This window comes from Peromyscus californicus, unplaced genomic scaffold (assembly GCF_007827085.1).
Source record: "Peromyscus californicus insignis strain IS unplaced genomic scaffold, ASM782708v3 Scaffold_4__1_contigs__length_199733344, whole genome shotgun sequence".
NCBI lineage: Eukaryota > Metazoa > Chordata > Mammalia > Rodentia > Cricetidae > Peromyscus > Peromyscus californicus.
The window spans coordinates 28,359,384-28,382,982 of record NW_026294562.1 but is presented as its reverse complement, the minus strand read 5'-3'; the positions used below and the strand labels follow the sequence as shown (position 1 = coordinate 28,382,982).

The window sequence follows — 23,599 nt, the reverse complement described above, 5'->3', positions numbered from 1 at the left end:
GTGACTTAAGTCTAGTCTACAAATAAATTCTCAAAGGTAATCCACGATGTTTATGTTCATACCACAGATTCCTTTAAGAAAAGAAAAGGGGGAGAGGCAAGTGTCCTGACATACCCCAGCAACCCCAGGGCTGGGGAGGTTAAGGAAAGAAAATTAGTAGTTCCAGGCCAACCCAGACCACAGGAGACACTATCTCAATAAAAACAAAAACGAAATCAGAAAAGCTAAAACGAAGATAGGAAAAGGAGAAAGGCCAGGCAACTCTGTAAATCCCTCTAGATGTTTGGTTCCTGCCTTAGATGACTATGCTGGTCCTCCCAGCATCTTTTGTTTGTTTTTTTTGTTTGTTTTTTTTTTTTTTTTTTTTTTTTTTTTTTTTTTTTTTTTTTTTGGTTTTTCGAGACAGGGTTTCTCTGTGTAGCTTTGCGCCTTTCCTGGAACTCACTTGGTAGTCCAGGCTGGCCTCGAACTCACAGAGATCCGCCTGGCTCTGCCTCCCGAGTGCTGGGATTAAAGGCGTGCGCCACCACCGCCCGGCCCTCCCAGCATCTTTTAATGTCAGATGGTCTCTGGCTATGAAAGGTTGAGTGCTCTGATCAAGATCACACTGGCCTAGGAAAGGAGGGAGCCAGAAAACACAATTTAATCAACGGATGGGGAAAATGTGATTGCTGTTCTCTCCGTCAGAGATGTGTTAGTACCACAAGCTGATGGAGAAATACTGCTTTATCTTAGAAGCCTTGGGACAGAGAGTGAGGAAACAACCACCAGGCAGCACAAGCCTTCAAACCTGCACGAAGCAAAACTGCTGAGCACTCATTCTGCATCAGGTTCCGCAGTGCGATCTGATGTAACCCTCCTGGCAGCCTCAAGAGAAGGTGCCATTACTGTCACAGCTTGCAAATGAGGACGCCGAGGCTCAGAGACCGTGGGAACATGTCCCAAAGCCATCTCGGTAGTAAGCAATGACATTTGTTATATGACTTCACAACCTGTCTTAATTACTGCATACTGAACAGTGTTTGAAACAGTGTTTTTAAAAACTGGTCTCTGAGGAGGGAGACCTAAACTAAGATGGTAGGTGCTGAAGTGACTCCGAGATCCCTGGTTGGAGGCAGAGATAAAGCTGCCTGTTTGGGGAATGTGGAATGGTTTCTAATACTTCATTACTGGAACAGAGTCTATGAGGAACCAGGGCACGCTGTTTGATACAGCTGAGAAGATAATGGAGTCTCAGTGGGAACCATGCCTGTGCAGGCATGTCTGACAAGACAGGAGACAGATGAGCCATGCCCATTTGCCTGAATGCCTCCGAGTCTCCTGAGAAATGAGCCATATTAAAAGGAGTGGGTTGTGAGTTTGACTCAACACAAACATCTTAGTCATTTGATCCTAAGTCATTGTGATTCAGGTGACACAAGAACGTCGACTCGACGTGTGTCAGTCAAATTGTTCCCATGTCAAACACCCAACTGGTTTCAAGTTACTTGTAATAGCCGAAAGAATCACTTTAATAAAAGTCAATTGAACACTAATTTGAGAGCCCTCTAGCCTGAACTTAAACAGACAGGGTGGTTAGAGAAAATTTTGTAGACTCACTAAGAAAACCAGGTGGTTAAGAGGTTTCTGTTTTGTTTTGTTTTGTTTTTGCCATCATTAGTCTCTACAGAATCCAGAAGCGTATTCAAAGGTAAGGACTGGCTTACTTGAGCATATTGAAGCAAATATGTGTGACTTACGTATGTTAAACACATATGTATTTAACATGTTTAAGTTCATTTTAAATCCAGAACCTGAAGAAACAACTTAAACTGCCTAGCATGCACAGGGTCCTGGGTTCAGTTTCTTCCTAGCAGTGAGAAGCAATTCACACAACATGGAATAGTTATCTAAGTCCATCCTTTCGTGAGGAAGGACATGTTGAGGGGACTTTCCACATGACTGTAATACTAAACAGTGGATTAAGATACCTGTTTGTTTTTAAGATTTATTTTTGTGTGTGTGTGTGTTTAATAATGTGTGTGTGTGTGTGTGTGTGTGTGTGTGTGTGTGTGTGTGTGTACCAGCACGTGGGCATTGAGTAGGGGGTGCAGGTGCCCACTGAGGCCAAAAAATGTCAGATCCCCTAAATCTGGAGTAGAAGGCAATATTCAGCCACTGGACCTCTGTACTGAGAATTGAGTTTAGGTCCTCTACAAGAGCAGCATGTACTCTCAACCACTGAGGCATCTCCCTAGTCCCAATATCTAAGTTTTACTTCTGGCTTTGCCACAATCTAACTTGATAATGCTGAGGGGATCATCTAATTCTGAAATGAAAATGAAAGCCACCTCCCACCCCCATTTGGGCAACATAGCATTTTAAAATCTTAAAATGTCAGCAGTAGGAGGTGAAGTTCTCTTCTGAGATCTCATTTTGCTTTACTTTAGAGCAAGCTCAGTGAGTTCCAAGGAGAGGATGTGGGGCCTTGTGGAGATAGTCTTTCGTTTCGCTTTTCCTCATCCGGTCAAATCACTCCTCTCTAAAATGTAACAATCAACAATACTGTGGACGAATGCTCAGCCAGACTCAGATAAAGACACTTGCCTCTTCACACCTACCCAGCCAGTGGGGATGGTGAAGGATGAGTCATCTGGGCACATTTCCACAGAGTCGTCTTTCCAGCTTTGACTTTGGCTTCTTCACCCACCACATTCCCAAAGTCTGCAAATGGGTGTGGCTGCTATTAGAGCTGAAGAATTGATGTAAAAGTAGAAAAATTACCTTAGTGGGTTGTTTTTTTTTAATTAACTTGAAGCACAGTCTTTACTTAAACTAATGAGTCTTCCTTCTTGGCATGCTCAATTAATAGCAGGTCAAGGAGCTGATCTCACATTGCCTCACAGTCTGCTTAACTAGGACATTTGGCTCATAAAAACAATGAGGCTTCCACTCATTCTTTGGGTTACTTCAGGTGATTTAATTACTAGATGTCACTGTTAACAATAACTAGTAACTACAAACCAAATTTAAAATTTGGTATATATGTATTGAACTAGAGAGAAGCGGGCTAAACCTAGATTGTTCTCTTACAATTAATATTTTTTATCCAGCACTAAAAATAAGAAGTGTTCTTAAAGATTTTGACATTTCAAATAAAAGTAGTTAGGCCTGCATTTCCTCTTCAACAGCAGGACAGTGATGATGGAAACCACCAAATGCTACTATAGTGATGATGGAAACCACCAAATGCTACTATAGAGACTTGCAGTATGTCCGGCATGTTCCATGTCTCGCTATTTATCAAACAAAGATAAGAACTGAGTGTAAGGGGGAGGTGCTTCATATGGCCCTCACGTGGAGACGGCCAGCAGGTGTTTATGGGCTACATAAAACATGCATGAAACTCCCGATTGCAACAAGGAAAGTCAGACACACCTAGAAGTGGAAGGATTGGTGTTTACAAGATGAATGAGAGAGGAACAGGAGGAGCCAGATGGGACTGTGACATTCTAAGCAATGTTTGCAGCCTACACTGTGTTGTTTCGTTCCTATACCTAAACCTGCTTTATCTGCTTCAGATTTTTTGCCACTGGAAAATACACAAAGATGTTTTAAACCTACAGGTCCTTCCTCTAGATGTAGTTGTTACATCCTTAGGAACAAAGCAAATGCAGGTGTTGGACCATGTCAGAAATCTTGTCAAGAGCATGGACTGTTTCACACAGAGTGGAGATATGGCTTCTGATCCTGGTGGCTTATTTACTCCAACGAAACGTGAACTCAGGACATATGCCAACGAAAGCTGTGGATCCGGAAGCATTCATGAATGTTGTAAGTTGGGGTTTGTCATGTTTGGAGGAAATGAAGGGTTATGTGTTTTACCATTTGCATCTCTACAGTAGCTGCATGCTGTGTTATTTTTATGTAGTGAGATGTTTCATGCTAGAACAGTATGGTGGAAAACACCAGAACTGGAAGAAAGCTAAACTGGTTGTCAATTGATCTGGGGGCTTCCCAGTCACATCCAGTGATTTCAGGTGAATGATTTAATCTCTTTGGGCTTGAAGAACAACTTAATTTGTCCTTGAATTCTCAGATTCACCCAGTAAACAAGGAAAGAATTGAAACATTCTTGATGCTTTTCGGTCTGTCTGTTTTCTTTCCTGCTTTGTCCCTTTTATCACCCCCGACCTCTTGCTGTGCAAGCATATGCTTATAGTAGCTTCGTACTCTTAGCCTGCTCTGGATGCTAACGCTGTCCAATAGCAATGAGAGGTCCCTGCTTGTGCTAGAGAAGATGTGTGAGTAAGGTGCACAGAGGATGGCACATGTCTTTGGAAGTCTTCTGTAGAATTTTTGTGTGTACTTCCAAACCCCCAGTTGGTTTTTAGTACATGATCACCACACAGTACCATTTAATCCATAGACAGTATTGTAAGAAAAGTGATAGGGACACCATCTCCTTTTCAGTGCTCTGTCCTGGAGAGATGATTATCTATACTTTTCAAATCAAGGCATTGACATTAAAGAAGCATCTAAACAAGTTAAACAAGCCCTACCGCTGCTCCTTGGTAGACCTGCAATTTAAATTCAGGCTCACCGAAACACACGACTGTAATTATAACCACTATGCAATAAAGCCTACCATGTGACAGGGTGGAGAGTTGACTTCCAGATGGGTGTGATGATGTGCTGGATGCTCCTTAGACTCATCTGATAGCCCCACCAAGAGAGGGAGCTTAATGTTTTGTGACTGAAGACCCTTTTCATAGAAACTTTCTTTTTTTTTTTCTGGTGTTTTTGGCCTGATTTCTAAAACTAGTAGCCTATAACAAAAGAGGTTTCTATGAATCTCCATAGGTCTATCAGGCTTCATCTGCCATCTCAACGGCTGCTGTCATAGTTTCTGAAACTCACAGACTGTAGAAGCATTCTGAGTCTACAGAGTATGGATATCGGGCTTCTTCCAACCATCCTACTGATTACTCATGTCTGTCCTCCCAGGACATTATTGCAGATCTTCAGGAATCCTAAATGTCCCACACCAAGTCCTCTAGCATACAGAGAATCCCTTTGACAAAGATTGCCTTCCTAGACCAACCCCTGCACATGCCCAGTACCTCCAGGCTGCCAGGATTTCTGGAAGGAACTGGACTCCCCCACTGCAGATGCCTGAAGCTGTGCTATGCACCTAAGGCTACAGAGAAATCTCAGAAAAATCAAACACCTGGTTTCACTGAGCTGACGGTCCAGCACAAAAGACAAACTCTCAATTATTGATCACAAGACTGAGATAAAGGGGGAGAAAAAGCATAAAACAGGGGAAATTAAATTTTGTAGCCTGAAACCAGAAAAATAAATAGGAGCTGGGAAGGGGGTTGCTGGCAAAGAGGTCAGCATGTTGAGAAACTGGAGCAGCTGAAATCTCGCAGTATTCAGGCCTTATTCACAATGAGAGTAGCTTATTGTGCAGTTGACTTTTAAATTCAGTACTTTTATTATAAGAACATTATGATTCCCTTGTATGAAACCTAAGAACTTTGGAGAGCCAATAATGATTAATGCATTAATACATTAATACACTGAGCTAACCACCAACAGCTCTGTCGAGTCCTTTAATTTTCTTCTAAATCTATGAAGTTTTCTGTTTTCTGAGAAGACTAAGGAACATCATACACAATTTTCCATTTTCCAACATTTTCTATTAACAATATATATCATGAAGAATTTCCCAAGGTTTTAAATAAGCTCTAAGAACATTATTCAATTTTCTGTATCACATTATACTTAGTGGTGTACGTATTTGTCTCGGGTTGGTTTCTCAGAGAGCAGTCATGTTTTAAAGCATAATTCATGTGCAAGATTTTTATTAGGAACCCTTGTGGCTGGGCATAGTGGCACACACCTGCAGTCAAAAGCTTCTAGGGGAAGCAGAGGGGACTCTTGACCCCACAATACAGCAACACACACACACACATACACACACACACACACACACACACACACACACACACACACACACAGGCAACATTTCTAAAAAAGAACAAACAACAAAGGGTAAATATTCTTAAAGTAATGTTTTAATTCATATAACTGATTTTTTTCCTTCAGGTAAACATTTTAAAATAGAGAATTAGGTTGAAAGTTAAGTATTAAATATGTTTAGAATTTTTAATTTACATTTAGGAGAGCAAAAGCATTCTAAGCTTTGACTCAGCTTTGATTGTACAGTGAGGTTCTGATTCAAAATGCATATATGTATGTGTGTTAATATACATATATATGTACATATACACTGATAGATGTACCTTCAAAAATGCTTATGCCGCTGGGCATGGTGGTACACAATTTTCATCCCAGCACTCAGAATGTAGAAGCAGATGGATCTCTGTGATTTCAAGGCCAGCCTAGTCTATATAGCAAAGACACCCAGGGCTACATAGAAAAGGAGACCTTGCCTCAAAACACAAAGGAAAAATTGTTATAAAAACATCTTTAGAATATGTTGGATCTGTATTTTTATGTAGACACATTTATGTTTTAATATTACCCTGTGTAAGCTCTCTTACCAAATATAGTGTCTCCTGACCATCTGTTGACAGTGTTCACTAACATATAATCCTTTTCTTTCTAAGATACCCATGTCCCTAGCATCTACCTCCTAGGTTCTCTCGGGTTATTCCTATTCAGTCTTAGACAAGCTCAAATTCTCCCTCCTCCATAAAAATTTGCTGAACTGGTCTGTTCGTGGGTCTCTCTCTGCACAGAATTCCTCTCCTCCTTCCTTCCCTCACATCCTTCAGTCATTATTTACACCTAACCGCTCCTCCCCATAACAAGTTACACAGCCCTTCTCAGAAGGAAGCCCACTAACATTTTAAGTGTGTATCTTATCTCTCCAAGTTGTCCCCAACAGTGACTCTAGAAGGATACCAGAACAAACAGCTTCTTCAACATCTGGAAGCTTGTTAGAAACAGCAGTGCCTAGTCTTACTGTATCTTGTTATGTTGTGTTCAGTTGACATCCCAGGGAGGCCTGCTCTTTTTATGAAGGGAAATGGAGGAAGAGATATAGTGGAGAAAGAAAGTTGTGGGGAGGGACTGGGAGAAGTGGAGGGAGAGGAAACAGCAGTTGGGATGTAATGTACGAGAGAAGAATATAAATAAATAAATAGATAGATAGATAGATAGATAGATAGATAGATAGATAAATAAATAAATAAATAAATAAATAAATAAATAAATAAATAAATAAATAAATAAATAAATGCATGCATGCTTTGGGTCTACCCCAGACCTGCCAAAACTCTGAGAATGGAATCCAGCAATTTGTGTCTTGACAAACCTCTAAGTAGGTCTGATGCATGATCAAAACAATTTAACCATGCAATGGTTTGTACACCACACACACACAAATCCATAATGCTTCGTCAGTTGGGTTTTAATTGTGTACTTATTGGATTTTTAATTATATATGATTCCTACTGAGTGCCTATTGTTGGTGTCAGGCATTGCATTAGTGTTCCGTGCATTTTCCTTGCCTTATCCTATATATCATGAACTAGCAGAGAAATAAAGTAAGGAACAGTAAGTAGTTAAGGTTTTTGATATCATACAGCCAACTTGTGTGTTAGGGTAGAACCCAGCGGGGAGACTTCATCGTTTGCTTATTTGTTTGCTTGCTTGCTTATTGTTTTTTCAAGACAGGGTTTCACTGTGTAATAGCTCTCCTGCAACTCGCTTTGTAGACCAGGCTAGCCTTAAAATCACAGAGATCCGCCTGCCTCTGCCTTCGGAGTGCTGGGATTAAAGGTGTGTGCCACCACCCCTGGTTTGGCCTTTCTTCTTAGTGATTATGCTTGCCACTCTGGATTCAGTGCTGGGCCTTTGGCACATGGTTTCTCCTCTCTGACTCATTTTGCAGCAGCCCCTGATTGAAAAGGTCCCCTCCTCTGACTGATGAGATGGTGACAAATGGTAAGAGCTGTGAGAGCGTGCTTAGGAGGCAGAGTTTCAGCGTGCACTTCTACTTGGAGTGGAGATGTTTAGCGAGTGATCCAGGGTAGACATGAAGGAGTTTGAGACTCCTGGAATTGCATACAAAGGAAATGTTTATGCATAACATTTTTATAGTTATCCCCAAATCTAAGGAGGGTTTTTACATCTAAAAGCTTAAGAATTACTGTTCTTCAGTTTGTAAATTTAAAACTGAATGAGTTTGAGGAACTGCGGGGCCCAGGAATGTCCCCAAGTCATCCCCAGAACAGGCATGCTATCGATTGCAGTACAATGGCCTGATTTCTAACCTGGCCAGAGCCCAAGATTCTCTACATTGGCCCTCAATGATTCTGAGACACATCCAGGCTTTGGAATCTGTGTTTTGGTTCAGTGTTTGTCAAATATCAGAATTCTGTGAAGACCTTTTTGAAACACAGATTGCTGGGATCTACCTTCAGAGTTCCTAATACAGTAGGTTCTATTGCCATGCTCTGCCTTCCTAGCAAGTGCCAGGTGAGGCTGGCAAAATTGCCCCCAACTACTGAAAACCATGGTCTAGTTCAGTCTCTATATGAAGAGCAAAAAAAAATGAGAGAGATAGGGTGTAGTTTAGGGCACAGCACTGGCCTAGTGTACAAGTACTACTCGATTTGATCACCAGTACTAAAAAATATAAAAACTAGTGAAGGTGAAGCCTAGGAGGATTGGCTGGTTTTACTAAATATTATCAGTTAGAGAATAATAAGGACCTTCTTGCAACACCAAAGAAGCTACTCTTACTCTTAAGATCTTAGGACTATGACCATGTAAACCTGAACTCTAAATAAATTTTGAGGTTTTTGTTTGTTTGTTTTCTATAGAGTGAAATCATCCAACACAAGGGTTATCCCAGCGAGGAATATGAAGTTGCAACTGAAGATGGATACATCCTTTCTGTGAACAGAATCCCTCAAGGTCTAACACAACTAAAAAAGGAAGGTATGGTTTATTCAGTATCACCCCAGTATGACAGTCTTCTTGCAGCACAGACTTTCTTGATATTTAGAATTAAGTTTGGTTTTTAGGATAGTCTGAGGTCTCTTGGTTAGGCTGAAAGATAATGTCAGTTCCCACATAATGTCTATCCCCATTACCACATTACAGCCTATCCATCAACTATCTCAGACATATGTTTTCTTTTCAAAATTGCCTTTGATCTGGAGAGGGAGATCAGGGGTAGAACGCATGCCAAACATTTGTGGGGCCATGGGTTCAGTCACCATTACTACAAAAATAAATAAATAAATAAATAAATAAATAAATAAATAAATAAATAAATAATAAAATAAAAACAAAACAAAACCCACAAACAGAACAAAACAAAACAAAACCTTCAAGAAAAATTCATTTTAATGGATTTTTAGAAAAAAATAAAAATCCATTCTGGCACTTAATCCATTTCCAAACTTCTTCTACATAGAAATTCTAGAACATTCCCTGATGATCCCTTGAAAAGACCCGGTCATAAAGAATGAAAGCTCCAGTGAAGTCAGTGAAGTGTCTGAAGCTCTACACTGTACAATGTGTCCCTCCTCCAAAGAGTATTTCAGATATTTATGATGTTGCCCCATTTCCACTAAGGACTAAGAACCAGGCTCTAAGTGCACATATTTTAATTTTCAGTGTATGTTTATGCCATTTGCTTAATTTTGTTTCTGTATGAGATTCTCGACTGACACCTTTTAAACTTTCATCCTCATCAACAAAGTATATGCCCACTGGTTTCCACTGATCTCTGTGTCTTTTATATTCTGGCCCTACCTTGATAACAGTAACTGTATTGTTGGTCATGGGTGCCAAAATATAACTTTTTTGGCCCTCTCTCTATGCCCACTATAACACCAAGTGCTTCATTTTCTTAATCTCATGTATTTTTCATTATAACTCTGTCACACAGTAGCCCAGAAATTACATGCTAATACTTGCTAGTATAAGTCATTCAAATTAAGACGTTTGTAAGAGTGCAACCCGTGTTTGTTGTGGAATGTTATTTTAAGATGTGTTACACTCGTTTATGCTGTGGAACATTTGTTTTAATGATGCAAAGATGTGTTGAATTCTTTTATATTGCATTTGTTTAACTCTGTGAAGCTATGTTACTGTGCCTGTCTAAAACACCTGATGGTCTGATAAAGAGTTGAACGGCCAACAGCAAGGCAGGAGAAAAGATAGGAGGGGCTGGAAGACAGAGAATAAATAGAAGAAAAAGAGAGAAAAGAAAAAAAGAGAAAGAACAGGAGAAGAGGGTGCTAGAGGCCAACCACCCAGACAGCCACGGAGTGAGAGTGAAAGTAAGATTTGTAGAAATAAGAGAAAGATAAAAGTCCAGAAGCTAAAGGTAGATGGGATCATTTAAATTAAGAAAAGCTGGCCAGGCGGTGGTGGCGCACGCCTTTAATCCCAGCACTCGGGAGGCAGAGCCAGTGGCTCTCTGAGTTTGAGGCCAGCCTGGTCTACAGAGCAAGATCTAGGACAGGCACCAAAACTACACAGAGAAACACTGTCTCAAAAAAACAAAACAAAACAAAACAAAGCTGGCTAGAAACAAGCCAAGCTAAGGCCAGGCATTTATAGATAATAATAAGACTCCATGTGTGATTTCCTTCGGAGCTGGGTGGCAGGCACCCAAAAAAGCCAAAAGAAAAAAAAAAGCCAACTAACAACACATGTTCTTAACTAATACTGGGCAAATGCTATTGGTCTTAGATATAAAAAGTTCAAAATTCTGTTTATCCCAATTTATACTTATATAGCCTTGAAAATGAGTGCTTGTTTAACACATGTTTAACCTGATGTGGGTCTGCTTGGTTTCCACCCCAGTGCCTTTGAACCTACAATTTTCTTTACAGTTTTCAAGACCCTTCTTCTTCTCTGACCACCCTAGTCAGAATGCAGCTTCACACCATCTATTAACATCTGCCTCACTCCCTCATACTTTCCCTTACAATGTCTGAAGACTTTCCTTATGGTAGCTACTTTCTGGATGGTTTATTGTCTTCTACTTCTCCACCAGAGTGGAAACACAATGAAAGCAGGGTCTTCTCCCACTTCATTCAAGGCCTGTGCAACAGCTAACACAACGCTGAGAACAGTCTAGGTGCTGATAAATTTATTTGTGAGATGGAGGAATGAAATGTGCAAATAAATGAATACCCTAGGAACAGACTTTTCACTAGGTTCCACAAATCTTACAGGCTTGGGCAAGGCATGGTGCTTCCAGTCAAGCAGTTACTGTTGCTCAGTGTGGAAGAGGACAACTGCACTGCTCGAGGGTCAAGTGTTTGTACTCACAGACTGCTGACTGGCCTGAGTTTGACCTTCAAGAAGCCTTTTAGTCCAATTGGTGTGCAATACAGCCTCCTACTGGCCAATATTCTTATGATTCCTGTTACTTCCTAATGGGCTGTAATTGATTATGACTATTTATTTGGGTTTTGACAGTGTCTTGCTGTGGTAGCCCTGGCTGGCCTCAAAATCATGATCCTCCTGAATTAGCCTCCTCAGTTCTGATATTATATGTATATGTCATCATACCCAGCTTAAAGCTTTATTCTGATAGACATATTTCTCTGAAGTGTGGGTCCTTTTTACATGTAGTAGCCTTAGTCATTAGACCATTTTATATATGTACATGTGTATATGTGTGTGTTCATCATTATAAAATATCCTCTTCTGAAACAGACCAAATATTTTCTGAGGACCTAATACTAACAGTTTCATACTTAAAGTTCCTCAAAAACCAAGTATGGAAACTGCATTTTAGTTGTTTTTTTTTTCCCCCTCTTTAACGGGCAATATGCTGTCTGTCACTTGTGATGTATCTTATTTATTCATAACAAAAATCCTAATTTCTGGTGGTGAAGAAACTAAAACACACACAAAAAAAAAGTGAACTAAGATAGCCAAACTAGCAAGCGGTAAAGGAAAGATTTGCACATAAATTTCTCGGGCATGCAAGTCCTTGTTTGGAGAGAAAGCAAGAAGAACAGAGAACATTTCAAGGCAGTTGGATTTTTCTCTTGTCTGCAGGATCCAGGCCAGTGGTGTTACTGCAGCATGGCCTTCTTGGGGACGCTAGCAACTGGATTTCCAACCTGCCCAACAACAGTCTGGGCTTCATTCTGGCTGATGCTGGCTTTGATGTGTGGATGGGAAACAGCAGAGGAAATACCTGGTCTCGGAAACACAAAACTCTCTCCATAGACCAAGATGAGTTCTGGGCTTTCAGGTATAAGAAAACTTTGAGGATGGATGTGGACATAGATGTGCCTGGAAGAACTGAGTAAAGAATGGTGACTTGTAGCGTTTGGATAGCTCATTTAGCTGTATCACCAAAGTCCCAACTTGATATCCCCTAGTTTTCTTAACTATCTTGTGATGCTTTAGCTGAGAATGGAGAAGACTACCCAGTCTTCTCAAGGTCTGGCTAACAATGGGGTGGAACAGTGGCTGTTGTCGGTTGATGGAGACTGAAGTAAGAAAAGTGTAGGTTCATTTGCGTGTGAGCGAGTATCTAGGACTAACTCCCTCATATGTGACAACATGACTGACACCTGTAGCTAGAGTTTTCCTGCCTGGCCCACAGTCAGGACAAATCTCTCTCACCTGCCAGTCCCACAGCCACTCAGACCCGACCAAGTAAACACAGAGACTTATATTGGTTACAAACTGTAAGGTCGTGGCAGGCTTCTTGCTAACTGTTCTTACAGCTTAAATTAATCCATTTCTATAAATCTATACCTTGCCACGTGGCTCATGGCTTACCGGCATCTTCACATGCTGTTTGTCATCGTGGTGGCTGGCAGTGTCTCTCTGACTCAGCCTTCCACTTCCCAGCTTTATTCTCCTCCTTGTCCCGCCTATACTTCCTGCCTGGCCACTGGCCAATCAGTGATTTATTTATTGACCAATCAGCAACACATTTGACATACAGACCATCCCACAGCAGACACCCCCAGGAGAGGAGACCAAGTGTCATTAAGCGGGGGTTTGTTAATCTTTGTGTGCCGTCAACTTTACTAGTGTTTCTCATAACCCCACTCAAGTTCCTAAGGTCCTTGCTTACCACTGATATTCAACCCATTCTTTTTTCATCAGATAAAAGTTCTGCTACACTTTCAGTATTTGTTCTACAAAGAAATCTGCATCCCCCTGTGCTGTTCTGCTTATGGGGTAGAACACTCCTCACATTAGGAGATGATCTGTGTGTCCAAAACTATTCAATAATCATCACTCTATTATAGCATTTAGAGAGAATAGACATTTCTATCAGTCTGTGGCCTCACAGAGTCACCACAGGTTTGAAACAAATCCATCTTGAGGGTTATGAGGGGCACAGTAAGTTAGCAGAGCTGACACTAGGGGGCGCTTGTTGGCAGATTCTGGGTGTGGGAGGTGAGTGATTTTTGACTGTGTTCTGTTTATGTTATAATTGTTGTCTAATTTTGTCTTTTCCCCTTGTAGTTATGATGAAATGGCTAGGTTTGACCTTCCCGCTGTGATAAACTTTATCTTACAGAAAACAGGCCAGAAAAAGATCTATTATGTCGGCTATTCACAGGGCACCACCATGGGTAGGTTCACAGGCGAGAAGGTTTGTATCTGCAGAAGTATGAGCCTGCGACCCAAGCTGTGACTGAGCTCAGTCAATTACTCCCCTCACCTGGCTTTCTCCTCTTCAGTGGCTCTAAAAGCTTCAGGGAACAGAGGCTGAACTGAAGAAGGCCTGGGGTGTGGCAGAAAGAGGAACTGATAAGGATGCAAATACCATCTCTGTCACTCTTTAGATATCCCAAAGCAAATCCTTTACTCATGTTCAATTTCCTCATCTGCAAAACAGAGATAATAGTTCTCTCTGAAGGGTATTCTAACTAACTGGACTACTTAATACAATGATGTATGTTAGCTCTGTGAAGGTAGGTATTTTGTCTAAAAGACAGTTGTAATAGAGGTTTGTAGTCCATGGTATGCACTCAGTGAATGTGTTCAGTTTTCTAAGGAATAATACGTACTTTTCAGCCATGGTAGCTGTGTCTAGCTACCAAGACAGCATTTATACTCATTAGAATGATGAAGTTAAGTGGGTTTAATACCATCTTTGTATTGTTTTAACCTTCATAATAATAATTGACTTACATGAATATTTACTAACTGGTTGCCATTAGAAAAGTATCACTTTGCTTCATCTCTGAGCAAGAGTATTTGGGAAAACTTCATATCCGCATCTTATAGATGAGTGAATGGTAACATAATGAAAGAACTAGGAACTTAACAGTGAGTCAATAAGTTGATAACTGCACTTGTGCATGTCAAATAACTAATATACAGTGAGGGCAACACATTGAATGAGAAACACATGCACACACACACACACACACACACACACACACACACACACACACACCTTCCTCAGCTCCTAAAAGAGTCTTACTTCCATATCCACAACCATTGAGGACTATCAAGTCCAATCTCTCAAGGAAGAGACGTGGATACCTTTGAAGCCTGCCATCCTACTGAAGCACTATGAATCCAGGCCAATAGACCTCAACCAGCACTGGGTAAACTCATAGCATGCATGTTGTTGCCTTAACTCAGCAATACACCATGGTGCCAGCAGACCATGCAGTCACTCCGGTCATGGGTACTGACTCACCAGGTGATTCCCTTCTGCCAAAGTTCTCACTGATCAATAAATGGTCTCACCAAACTTACCTTTTTACTAGCTGCAATTTCCCCCAATGAATACAGTGGCCATTTTCCTTTCTCTGAAATTCTTCAGGTTTTTGCTCTGTCCTCACTCTACTAAAGGAATAAAGGACTTAATGTACTTACTTTGAGACATTCAAAGAAGGAGCCAGAATGAGGAGGAGAAAATCTATTTATATGCAAGTTCAACATGTTATAGGAGAGTTCATGTGTATCAAATTGTCAGCATTTTCCCTTAAATTTATTTAGCCCCAGGACACACATCATACAGAGTCACAAAGAGTAAACTGGTTATAGCCAAGCCCTAGACATCAATTTTGTTAAGCAGACAGCATAATTTATACACAAAATTAACCTGACTCTGAAGAGCAGTGAGCACAGTATAACTGGCTATTTTTGTTTATCCATCTTTCTCTCTTGATTTGTATCAATCACATTGCTGTCAGTATCTATTGGGAACTATGTGGTTCACTGGGGCTTCTTGAGTTTTATTCATGGAACCAACTTGTTTCCTGTAAAAATTTCCAACTATCACTAAGATCGTTACTCACATTGACATCATGTAAAAATAAAGCCATACTGGGAATCAAAAATTCTAATGACTGTTGGAAGTGAGAGCTCAAATTCAGTGGGCTCATTTTTAACCCATACTCCAAAGGATGAGAGAAGCTTAGGTTCCACACTTTCCTTACCTTAATTTTGGGTAACAGTAATGGTAGATAGTGTTGCTCACTCTCATCAAACTAGAGATAGAAAGGTTACATTGTTTCATATCTCTATGACTCAGGGATCTTTTTTAACTGGTTTCTCTATACTCAAATTGTTAATCTTCACACCAAGGCAGAGGTACTAGTGACAAGGCTAGATGCTGTTTTTGAGAGGAACGAATGAGCGAGAAAACATACGTTAGTATAATGGTAAGCCATGGGGCTGTTAAAATAAAAACCTTGAACTTGTTTTGCATGTTCCTGGGAGAGGCTATTTAGAGTTCTCAGATCTTATCATTTGAGGGGAGTTCTAATCTGGTCAGGATTAATCTACTCAGGATAGGTTTATGTATTCCAACCCGCTTGTACTCACAGCATCGCTGAGAGAGCAAGAGATAATAACAAGTCTCCCCTGAGTTTGACTTCGCACGCAGCAAGCAAACCCAACCAGATGCAGAGGACTGGGTAGAAAGATTCTGTCTTCTTTCACACCCATTCGCTTTCTGGGAACTGAACAGAGGTCACGAATCGACTTTTTCTCATCTCCAACCGTCACACTGGAAATATCATCCTAAACAGAGAATGTGCATATGTACATGATTTTAAATGTAAGACCATGCCCTGACTTCACGGGACAGACTTTCTCCTCCATAGGTTCATCAGAGATCTTCAATAAGTAAGAATATTTGGGGAAATTGCTCTCTCTACTCTGGGTGTAGAAGTCAAACAATTGAACTCAATGAGAACATACTACCTGAAAACAAATATGAAAGGTGTCATATGAAACACAGGAGTTTTTACATTGGACCTCATCCCCACCCCACCCCGTACACACACTATATCCGTGAAGCCTACAACTGCACCGGAGTAAGGTTAAGATACAATCACACACAATTATTAGAGGATTTGGACACAAGTAAAATACACATCTTATGAGTTTTTGGACATTCAATACCCACAGTGATAAATTTTTCTCTCTTACAGGCTTTATTGCATTTTCCACGATGCCAGAGCTAGCTCATAAAATCAAAATGTATTTTGCCTTAGCACCTATAGCCACTGTTAAATATGCAAGAAGTCCTGGTACCAAATTTCTGCTGCTACCAGATATGATGATCAAGGTATGTGACAGCCCAGATGTCTCTGTCTGCAGGGAAGTCTTTCAGCCCAGTTTCTTGCAATGCATGCTCTAAATAGAAGCCGTTTTTGTTCCTGGGTATATTGCCATGGACATTATTTCATCTCTTATCTTTACAGGGATTATTTGGCAGACAAGAATTTTTATATCAGACTAGATTTTTCAGACAGCTTTTTATTTACCTTTGTGGCCAGATGATTCTTGACCAAATCTGCAGCAACATCATATTACTTCTGGGGGGATTTAACACGAACAACATGAACATGGTGAGTAAGAATTTCATTTCCTAAGCAAAGCTGGGAGTTCTAGGTCCTAGTCCTTGAAAATGAGCTAACACCAGCCAAGGGTTGGAGAAATGATGTACAACATGTAATTTGTGATTTCCTAATTGTAAGAAAATGTTGGGCAAACTTCAGTAGGGGACTTGTGGCTGCAAGAATATATTATAGAAATCCAGCTGTGTATTAAAGCTATGCTTTGGCCGGCCAAGGGTCTATCAAAAGGCAAGCCATTTATTATGAATATTTGGTGCTATCCAGCCTTTAATACTTCAGCTGTCTTCTACTATGAAATTCTTGCGTGCCCAAATATATTCCAGACCATTTGGTTAACAGTTCAGCTCCCCAGATCTGCTGAACTTCCTTCCCTGATGGAGCCAGTGTAGGCAAAAACAAGCGGGGACACACACACACACACACACACACACACACACACACACACACACACGACATAGCTTTGTTTATTGTGCAAATGAAGCTCAGACCATCTCCTTGCCTTGAGGCCTAGTGGCTCATAGCGAGAGAGAAGAAAGGGAGACAGAGGTTGCATAGAGGGTAAGCAGATGTCGGGTAGAGTTTTCTGAGTGCTAGGAGTAGAGAGTAGTGGAAATGGAGAATGAGGAAACAGAGGACAAAGATGAGGTTGGAAGCATAGGAGTTTAGTTGTTAGCAGGACTATGAGATAAGGAACTGGACAGAACTGAAGCTATGTGGACAGAATCTCATCCCAGAGAAATAAAGTAAACGGATAAAAAGCTTGGTATATCTAGAGTTATTCATGCTCTGAATGCCTGATGAAGCTATAGATGTACTGATAGAATTTTGTCTTAGAGGAATAAAGTTAACAGACATAAGAGCATAGTGTATGTAGATTTTTTTTTTCCCTCAGACATCCCACGCTGGACGTAGCTAAATCCCTGGACCCCTGGGTATTTCATAGAGGGGATAATGTAAGGTTAATGTGAAAGCATTACCAGGTCCTAACTTGACAGATTATAGGCAAGGTTGGAAACCTATAGGAAATAAATACATGGAGAAAAGTAACAAGGAAACCGGAAGTCAATTGACCAGACATCATTCATCTCTGTCCTCCACATGGGGACTTTTGATTTGAATTTCTGTGATGGAAATGGGAATTTCAGCTTGGCTTAGGTATGACTCTGATGACATCACCAGGTGAGTTCTCTAGCGTGTATGAGTTAGAGATTAATGTACAAAGTGATTTGGCTCTTGAGATAATTCCTAGAGAATGAAGGAAAATGGACTCGGCAGATAAAAGGTGGGGCTATGAAGTAACTTCAAAACAAGCTGAAGTTGACCCTCTCTCTAGGATGGTGATTCTCAACCCTTGGGAATCAACTCATGATTCCCACAGGGGTCACATATCAGATATTCTGATATTTACATTATGATTCATAACAGTAGCAAAATGACAGTTATGAAGTAGCAACAAAGTAACTTTAGGGTTAGGGGTCACCACAACATGAGGAACGGTATAAAGGGTCACAGTATTAGGCAAGTTGAGAACCACTGCTCTAGGATTTGTGAAGGTGGACTAATCCTACAGAGATGATAGTGAGGGAGGCTTTGGCCAAGGCATGGAGATCTGACAGTGGAGATCTGACAGTGGAGATCTGACAGTGGAGATCTGACAGTGGAGATCTGACAGTGGAGATCTGACAGTGGAGATCTGACAGTGGAGATCTGCCTACCTGTAGCATTCTCAGTGAGTGGAGTAACGTCTTGTCTTTCATTCCTAGGAAATTTTCTTTAAAAAAAAAATAATGAATTAGCTTATAACCACCATTTAATAGGCATCTGTACTGTGCCAGGATAAATTGTTCCTGACAACAAACCCAAGAGACAAGTATTATTAATATCTCCACTGTATGGTTTAGTATACTGAATTCAGGTTTTAATTAACTTGCCCAGATCCACCCCAAAATTAAATAATAGGTCCAGTACTCAAGTTCTTATCCTAAATTTCTCTAGTAAATTTGCTATTTATTATTGTTTAGTCTATTTCGGCAGTGCTGGGGTTGAAACTTGTAAGGTCTTTTTAATGAGAACCTGTTCTCGAATGAACAACATTGTTTCATGGGAAGGCAGTGGCAGTTGCTTTACACGCACATGTACTTTTTTGTTCAGTATGATTTATACGCACATGTACTTTTCTGGTCAGTAGATAATGGCTGCTGATTTAATGATGATCCCATCTCTTAGCCTGATTCCATGGAGGTTTGGTCTTGACAAGACTGACATCTGGTCCCTTAAGTCATTATGCTTTGTTACAGAGCCGAGCAAATGTGTATGTCGCCCATACACCTGCTGGAACATCTGTGCAGAATATTCTCCATTGGAGCCAGGTAAGAATGCCCAGCTTGCAGCCCTGGATCAGGACCCTTGCACATGTTGTCTGGAATTATCATATAGCCTGACAGTTTCTGTTTATCCTGAGTTAGAATCTGGCCACTGACATTAGAATGTGAACTTATTCAAAATTTCCAGTGACAGGAGGCAAGGGCAGAAAGTGGCTTAAGCCCATCTTAACTGCAGCTTGAAAGTAGGGCGATTCAAATGAGACCCTTCTCTTTCTGGAGTAAGAGTCGCAAAGACTGATGAAGGAAATTATGTTTCTAATTGTCCTTATCGGCTTTTTGAGCAGCACAGTCAAGCCAGAACAAAAGTGATCAGGTGGGCCAAACTGCAGAAAGAAATTTTCACAGGAGTTTTTGGTGTTGTAAACTTTACAGTCTAGGGAGAGAAATTTGTGTGTGTGTGTGTGTGTGTGTGTGTGTGTGTGTGTGTGTGTGTGTGTGTGTGTGTACATGCACATGTAGGGAGAGAAAGAGAAATGGGAGAGGAGTGAGAAAAGAAGGAAAGAAGGGAGAAAGGAAGGGAAGGAGGGAGGGAGGGAGGGAGGGAGGGAGGGAGGGAGGAAGGAAGGAAGGAAGGAAGGAAGGAAGGAAGGAAGGAAGGAAGGAAGACACAGAGGAGGTCAGTAGAAAAGCAATGGGCACTGTCTCCCATTAGCATGACATCCCACAGTGCGATGTGCAGTCCTCTCATGGTGTCTGGAATTGTACCAAACACCCATCCACACTGATACACCAGAGATGCACTTCCTGCAATAAATGTAATAGCAAAGCTCTGCTGCACACAGTATTTCTTGCTAAAAGAGCCAGATTCTTGCTTTGCACTCTTCTAAAAGGACTCCCAGTGTGGATTGAGAGAATAGCCCAAAGAACTTTGTTCTCTGCTTTTCTCACAGTCAAAGATGGGGTGCACATTTGAAAACCCCATTTTCCCTTTAAATACCTTGGGTTTTTTTTTTTCTTTCTTTCTTTCTAGGCAGTTAATTCTGGTGAACTTCGTGCCTTTGACTGGGGAAGTGAGACCAAAAATCTGGAGAAATGCAATCAAGTAAGACTGTCCAATACCACCTGCTAAAAATACATCAACCTTCAGAAATGTGTGAGAGGGAAGTTACAGTGACATGTTATTCCAGAAATAGGAATAAAATACAGAAATTCAAGCAGGAAAGAGCATAGTTCAAGTCTAACTGCATCTGGAAATGAGAGAGTACTTAACCAGCAACCTCTTCATTTCCACAAGGCATGGGAGGCCTGTTTCATTGAGCCTGTCCCAGGAGTAAGGCATCAGGGCTTCTTGGGAGCAAGATGGGGTCGAGTTAGTGAGGGATGAGTGCATACTAAAGGGATCCTTTTAGGACCAAAACAAACATGCACATGGAGATGCTATAATGAAGTGACTCAGTATAAAGAGCCTGAAGCAGTAGATGGAGATTCCCGTTTGTCATGGCTCTGTACCTCAAGCCTATGGGATTGTGGGTAGGCTGCCGTTATTCAGGACTTACTCTATCTAAAATAGAAACCATTCTACATGTAATCCTTAAGATGCCTGGGGAGAAGGCTGGAGAGATAGTCCATGGGTAAGAGTACTTGCTAAGCAAACATAAGGACCTGGGTTCCCCCAGCACTTCCATAAAAAGCTAGGCATGGCCAAGCATGTCTACAACCTCAGTGTTGGGGATTGGGTGTAGAAGACAGGAGGATTGCTGGGGCTTACTGACCAGCCAGTTTAGCCAGAAACACAGTGGACTCCAGATTCAGCGAGAGCTCTGTCTCAAGGGGGCAGGACAGTGTCAGACAAGCTGCCCCACATCCTCCTTAGGCCTCCATTCATGCACACAATGCCTCATAATGTGTGCACATGTTACACACATATGCACATAGATACCACATGCACATGTGGGCACATGCACATGTGCTTTCTGATCATACTTTTAATGAATATAATTTTCAAACTAAAATACAAAAGAAACCCACACAAATATTACTACATTATCAGGAGTATGAAATAGAAATGTGGAGAATCAGAGTTGAGCAAGTATGCTCTTTTGAGTGTAAAATGCTCACTGAAGATGCCTGGTTATCATGAATGTAGAGATTAGCCATACACAGCTTAATCTTTCTTTGGGGTCTCACATTATACTTAACATCCAGTGCAGTAATCCACCTAGACATAAAATGTTGGGAAACTGTGTGGTTGCCCTTAGATACCAAACTTAGTCACATTTCTCAACTCCTTCTTTTGAGATCGCCCTTGACTATCTTCAATACCACGACTTTAGAGAGAACATTCAGGTTCTAAGATGTTTCTCATTTATAAGGCTTTTGTGGACTGATTTCCAGGGACATTGATGAATGCAGAATCAGCATGAGGAAATGGCAATGAAGGGAAGAAAAGCAGATGTGTGGGAAGATGTCATAGACGGTGTCAGCTAGAGCTAGGTGGGACATTTAGCTCAATCTTTTCACCCAGAAGATGAGAAAGAGCATTACTCACACCAGAGTGTCCTTCTGCTCTGCATCTAAATTAGGCAGCCACTTAAGTTTTTAGGGAACCAGGAAGATAAAGAAGCTATCTAGGACTGAAGCTGGGGCTTGCAGCTGATTTTATGCTAAGAAACTGGCCTCCCTGATTCTATGGAAATTTCTGAGTGTTGACTGATCTCAAGGACTCAGACTGCCAGGAAACTCTACCAGCCTTGTCTGAACAGAAGTTCCCTGGATAAAGAAGACTTCTTTGGATGATTTAGGGGGGAAGCTGGGTGGAGGTTGGGACAGGTATTTAATTTAACACCCTCCTTAGTTTGGAGTAGCTGAGTGTCTGAGGTTGATTTGTAGTTTCTCCTGGTTTGGGAGGTTCAGTGACGCTGAACCTAAACTGTGTCCCTTGGGGATACACTGGCCTTTGTAATAGGTTCCCTTGTCTTTCCTGTGGAGTATCTCCAATTCTTGTCCCATAACTGTAACTAACAAGGACATTATTTTAAAAGGAGATTTATGTATAAAATGTTTAATAACAAAAATTACACATTATTCAATTTTTAAAGTACAAGTGCAGCTTAGTGATAGAACATGTGCTCAGCATGCATAAGGCCATGGGTCAAATCCCTGTGGACACACACACACACACACACAAACACACACACACACACACACACACACACACACACACACACACACACAGCTAATTTGTATGCCTTCTCACAGGATCTAGTAAGGTTTTAGAGTTACTATCTCCATTTCACAGTGAAGAAACTAAAGTTGAATGATGTTAGCTAAGTTTTCCTTGAAATTGGATCTGGAATAGAAACTCTTAGCAGAGTTCTAAGTGACTCTAACTCTTATACACACTTTCATCACAGCCCAGGACATGTGCATTATGTTTACCTGAAATAGAAGTTGTAAATTTGGATGTAAAAATATTATGTGAATTCAAACTATTCTTTTTATCTAGCCAACTCCTATAAGGTACAAAGTTCGCGATATGACGGTCCCCACAGCAATATGGACTGGAGGTCAAGACTGGCTTTCAAATCCAGATGATGTGAAAACACTGCTTTCTGAAGTGACCAACCTCATCTACCACAAGAACATTCCTGAATGGGCTCACGTGGATTTCATCTGGGGGCTGGATGCCCCTCAGCGTGTGTACAATGAAATCATACATCTGATGAAGCGAGAGCCCAGCCTTTCCCAGGGAACCTGCAAGGTCGCACTGTGAAGCTCCTTCTGTTTGCAAGTCTTGGAACAATGTCGCACAGTATGGGCTGGGCTATGGGGATGCCAGAAGACCTGCTGGTTCAGAGGAACGCTTCACGGTCCTTTCTTTGACACTAAAGCTGATATTTACATGTTTTTTCAGTTAATTAAGCTAAGTTGGTGGACAGAGGTTTCCTGTGCTCAGGACCTTCGACAGTGTTGCAGTGTAACTATTAACTTCACCAACAGAAAGTATCTAGACATTCATTATATCATTCAACAATTTCAAACTGATTCTTGTTTCTGTAAGTTAAATATTGGAGCAATAAAGTAAAAGGAAGAATTGGGACAGAGATTAAAATTGTAAATATTTGGACTGTTGACTTGGATAAAATGAACTATATGTTGTCATCTTATTCCATTAAGACAGGGTACTGCTTCAGGAAGGCAAGCCATTTGGACAACAACAGAAAAATGAAATTATGGGAGGTGGAATCTAAGCTAAACAACCTAAGAATAAGGTTAAGTTTATAGCTGAATCTCAAAGATTGTTTTTTAGGGTATTTATGAGTTTTTCAATAAATTAATTATGTGTCTCATATAGCATATCTGTGTGTCAGTACTGAGATTTTCAGCTGCTATTAGGAGACTAGCTGGTCCAAATGGAAGCTACGAAGAAAA

At 40.9% G+C, this 23,599-nt stretch overlaps 1 protein-coding gene across 1 annotated transcript; it reads left to right on the top strand.

Annotated features, from left to right (window-relative positions):
- The first annotated feature begins 3,463 nt into the window (after positions 1-3,463).
- LOC128094975 (lipase member M) lies at positions 3,464-23,524 on the top strand. The gene is made up of 9 exons (XM_052713606.1): positions 3,464-3,813; positions 8,841-8,958; positions 12,049-12,247; positions 13,483-13,592; positions 16,416-16,552; positions 16,689-16,835; positions 19,142-19,213; positions 20,199-20,270; positions 22,674-23,524. Exons 1-9 carry the CDS (start codon positions 3,667-3,669, stop codon positions 22,938-22,940), a joined length of 1,269 nt encoding a protein of 422 aa, XP_052569566.1. The 5' UTR covers positions 3,464-3,666; the 3' UTR covers positions 22,941-23,524.
- Positions 23,525-23,599: the final 75 nt, after the last annotated feature.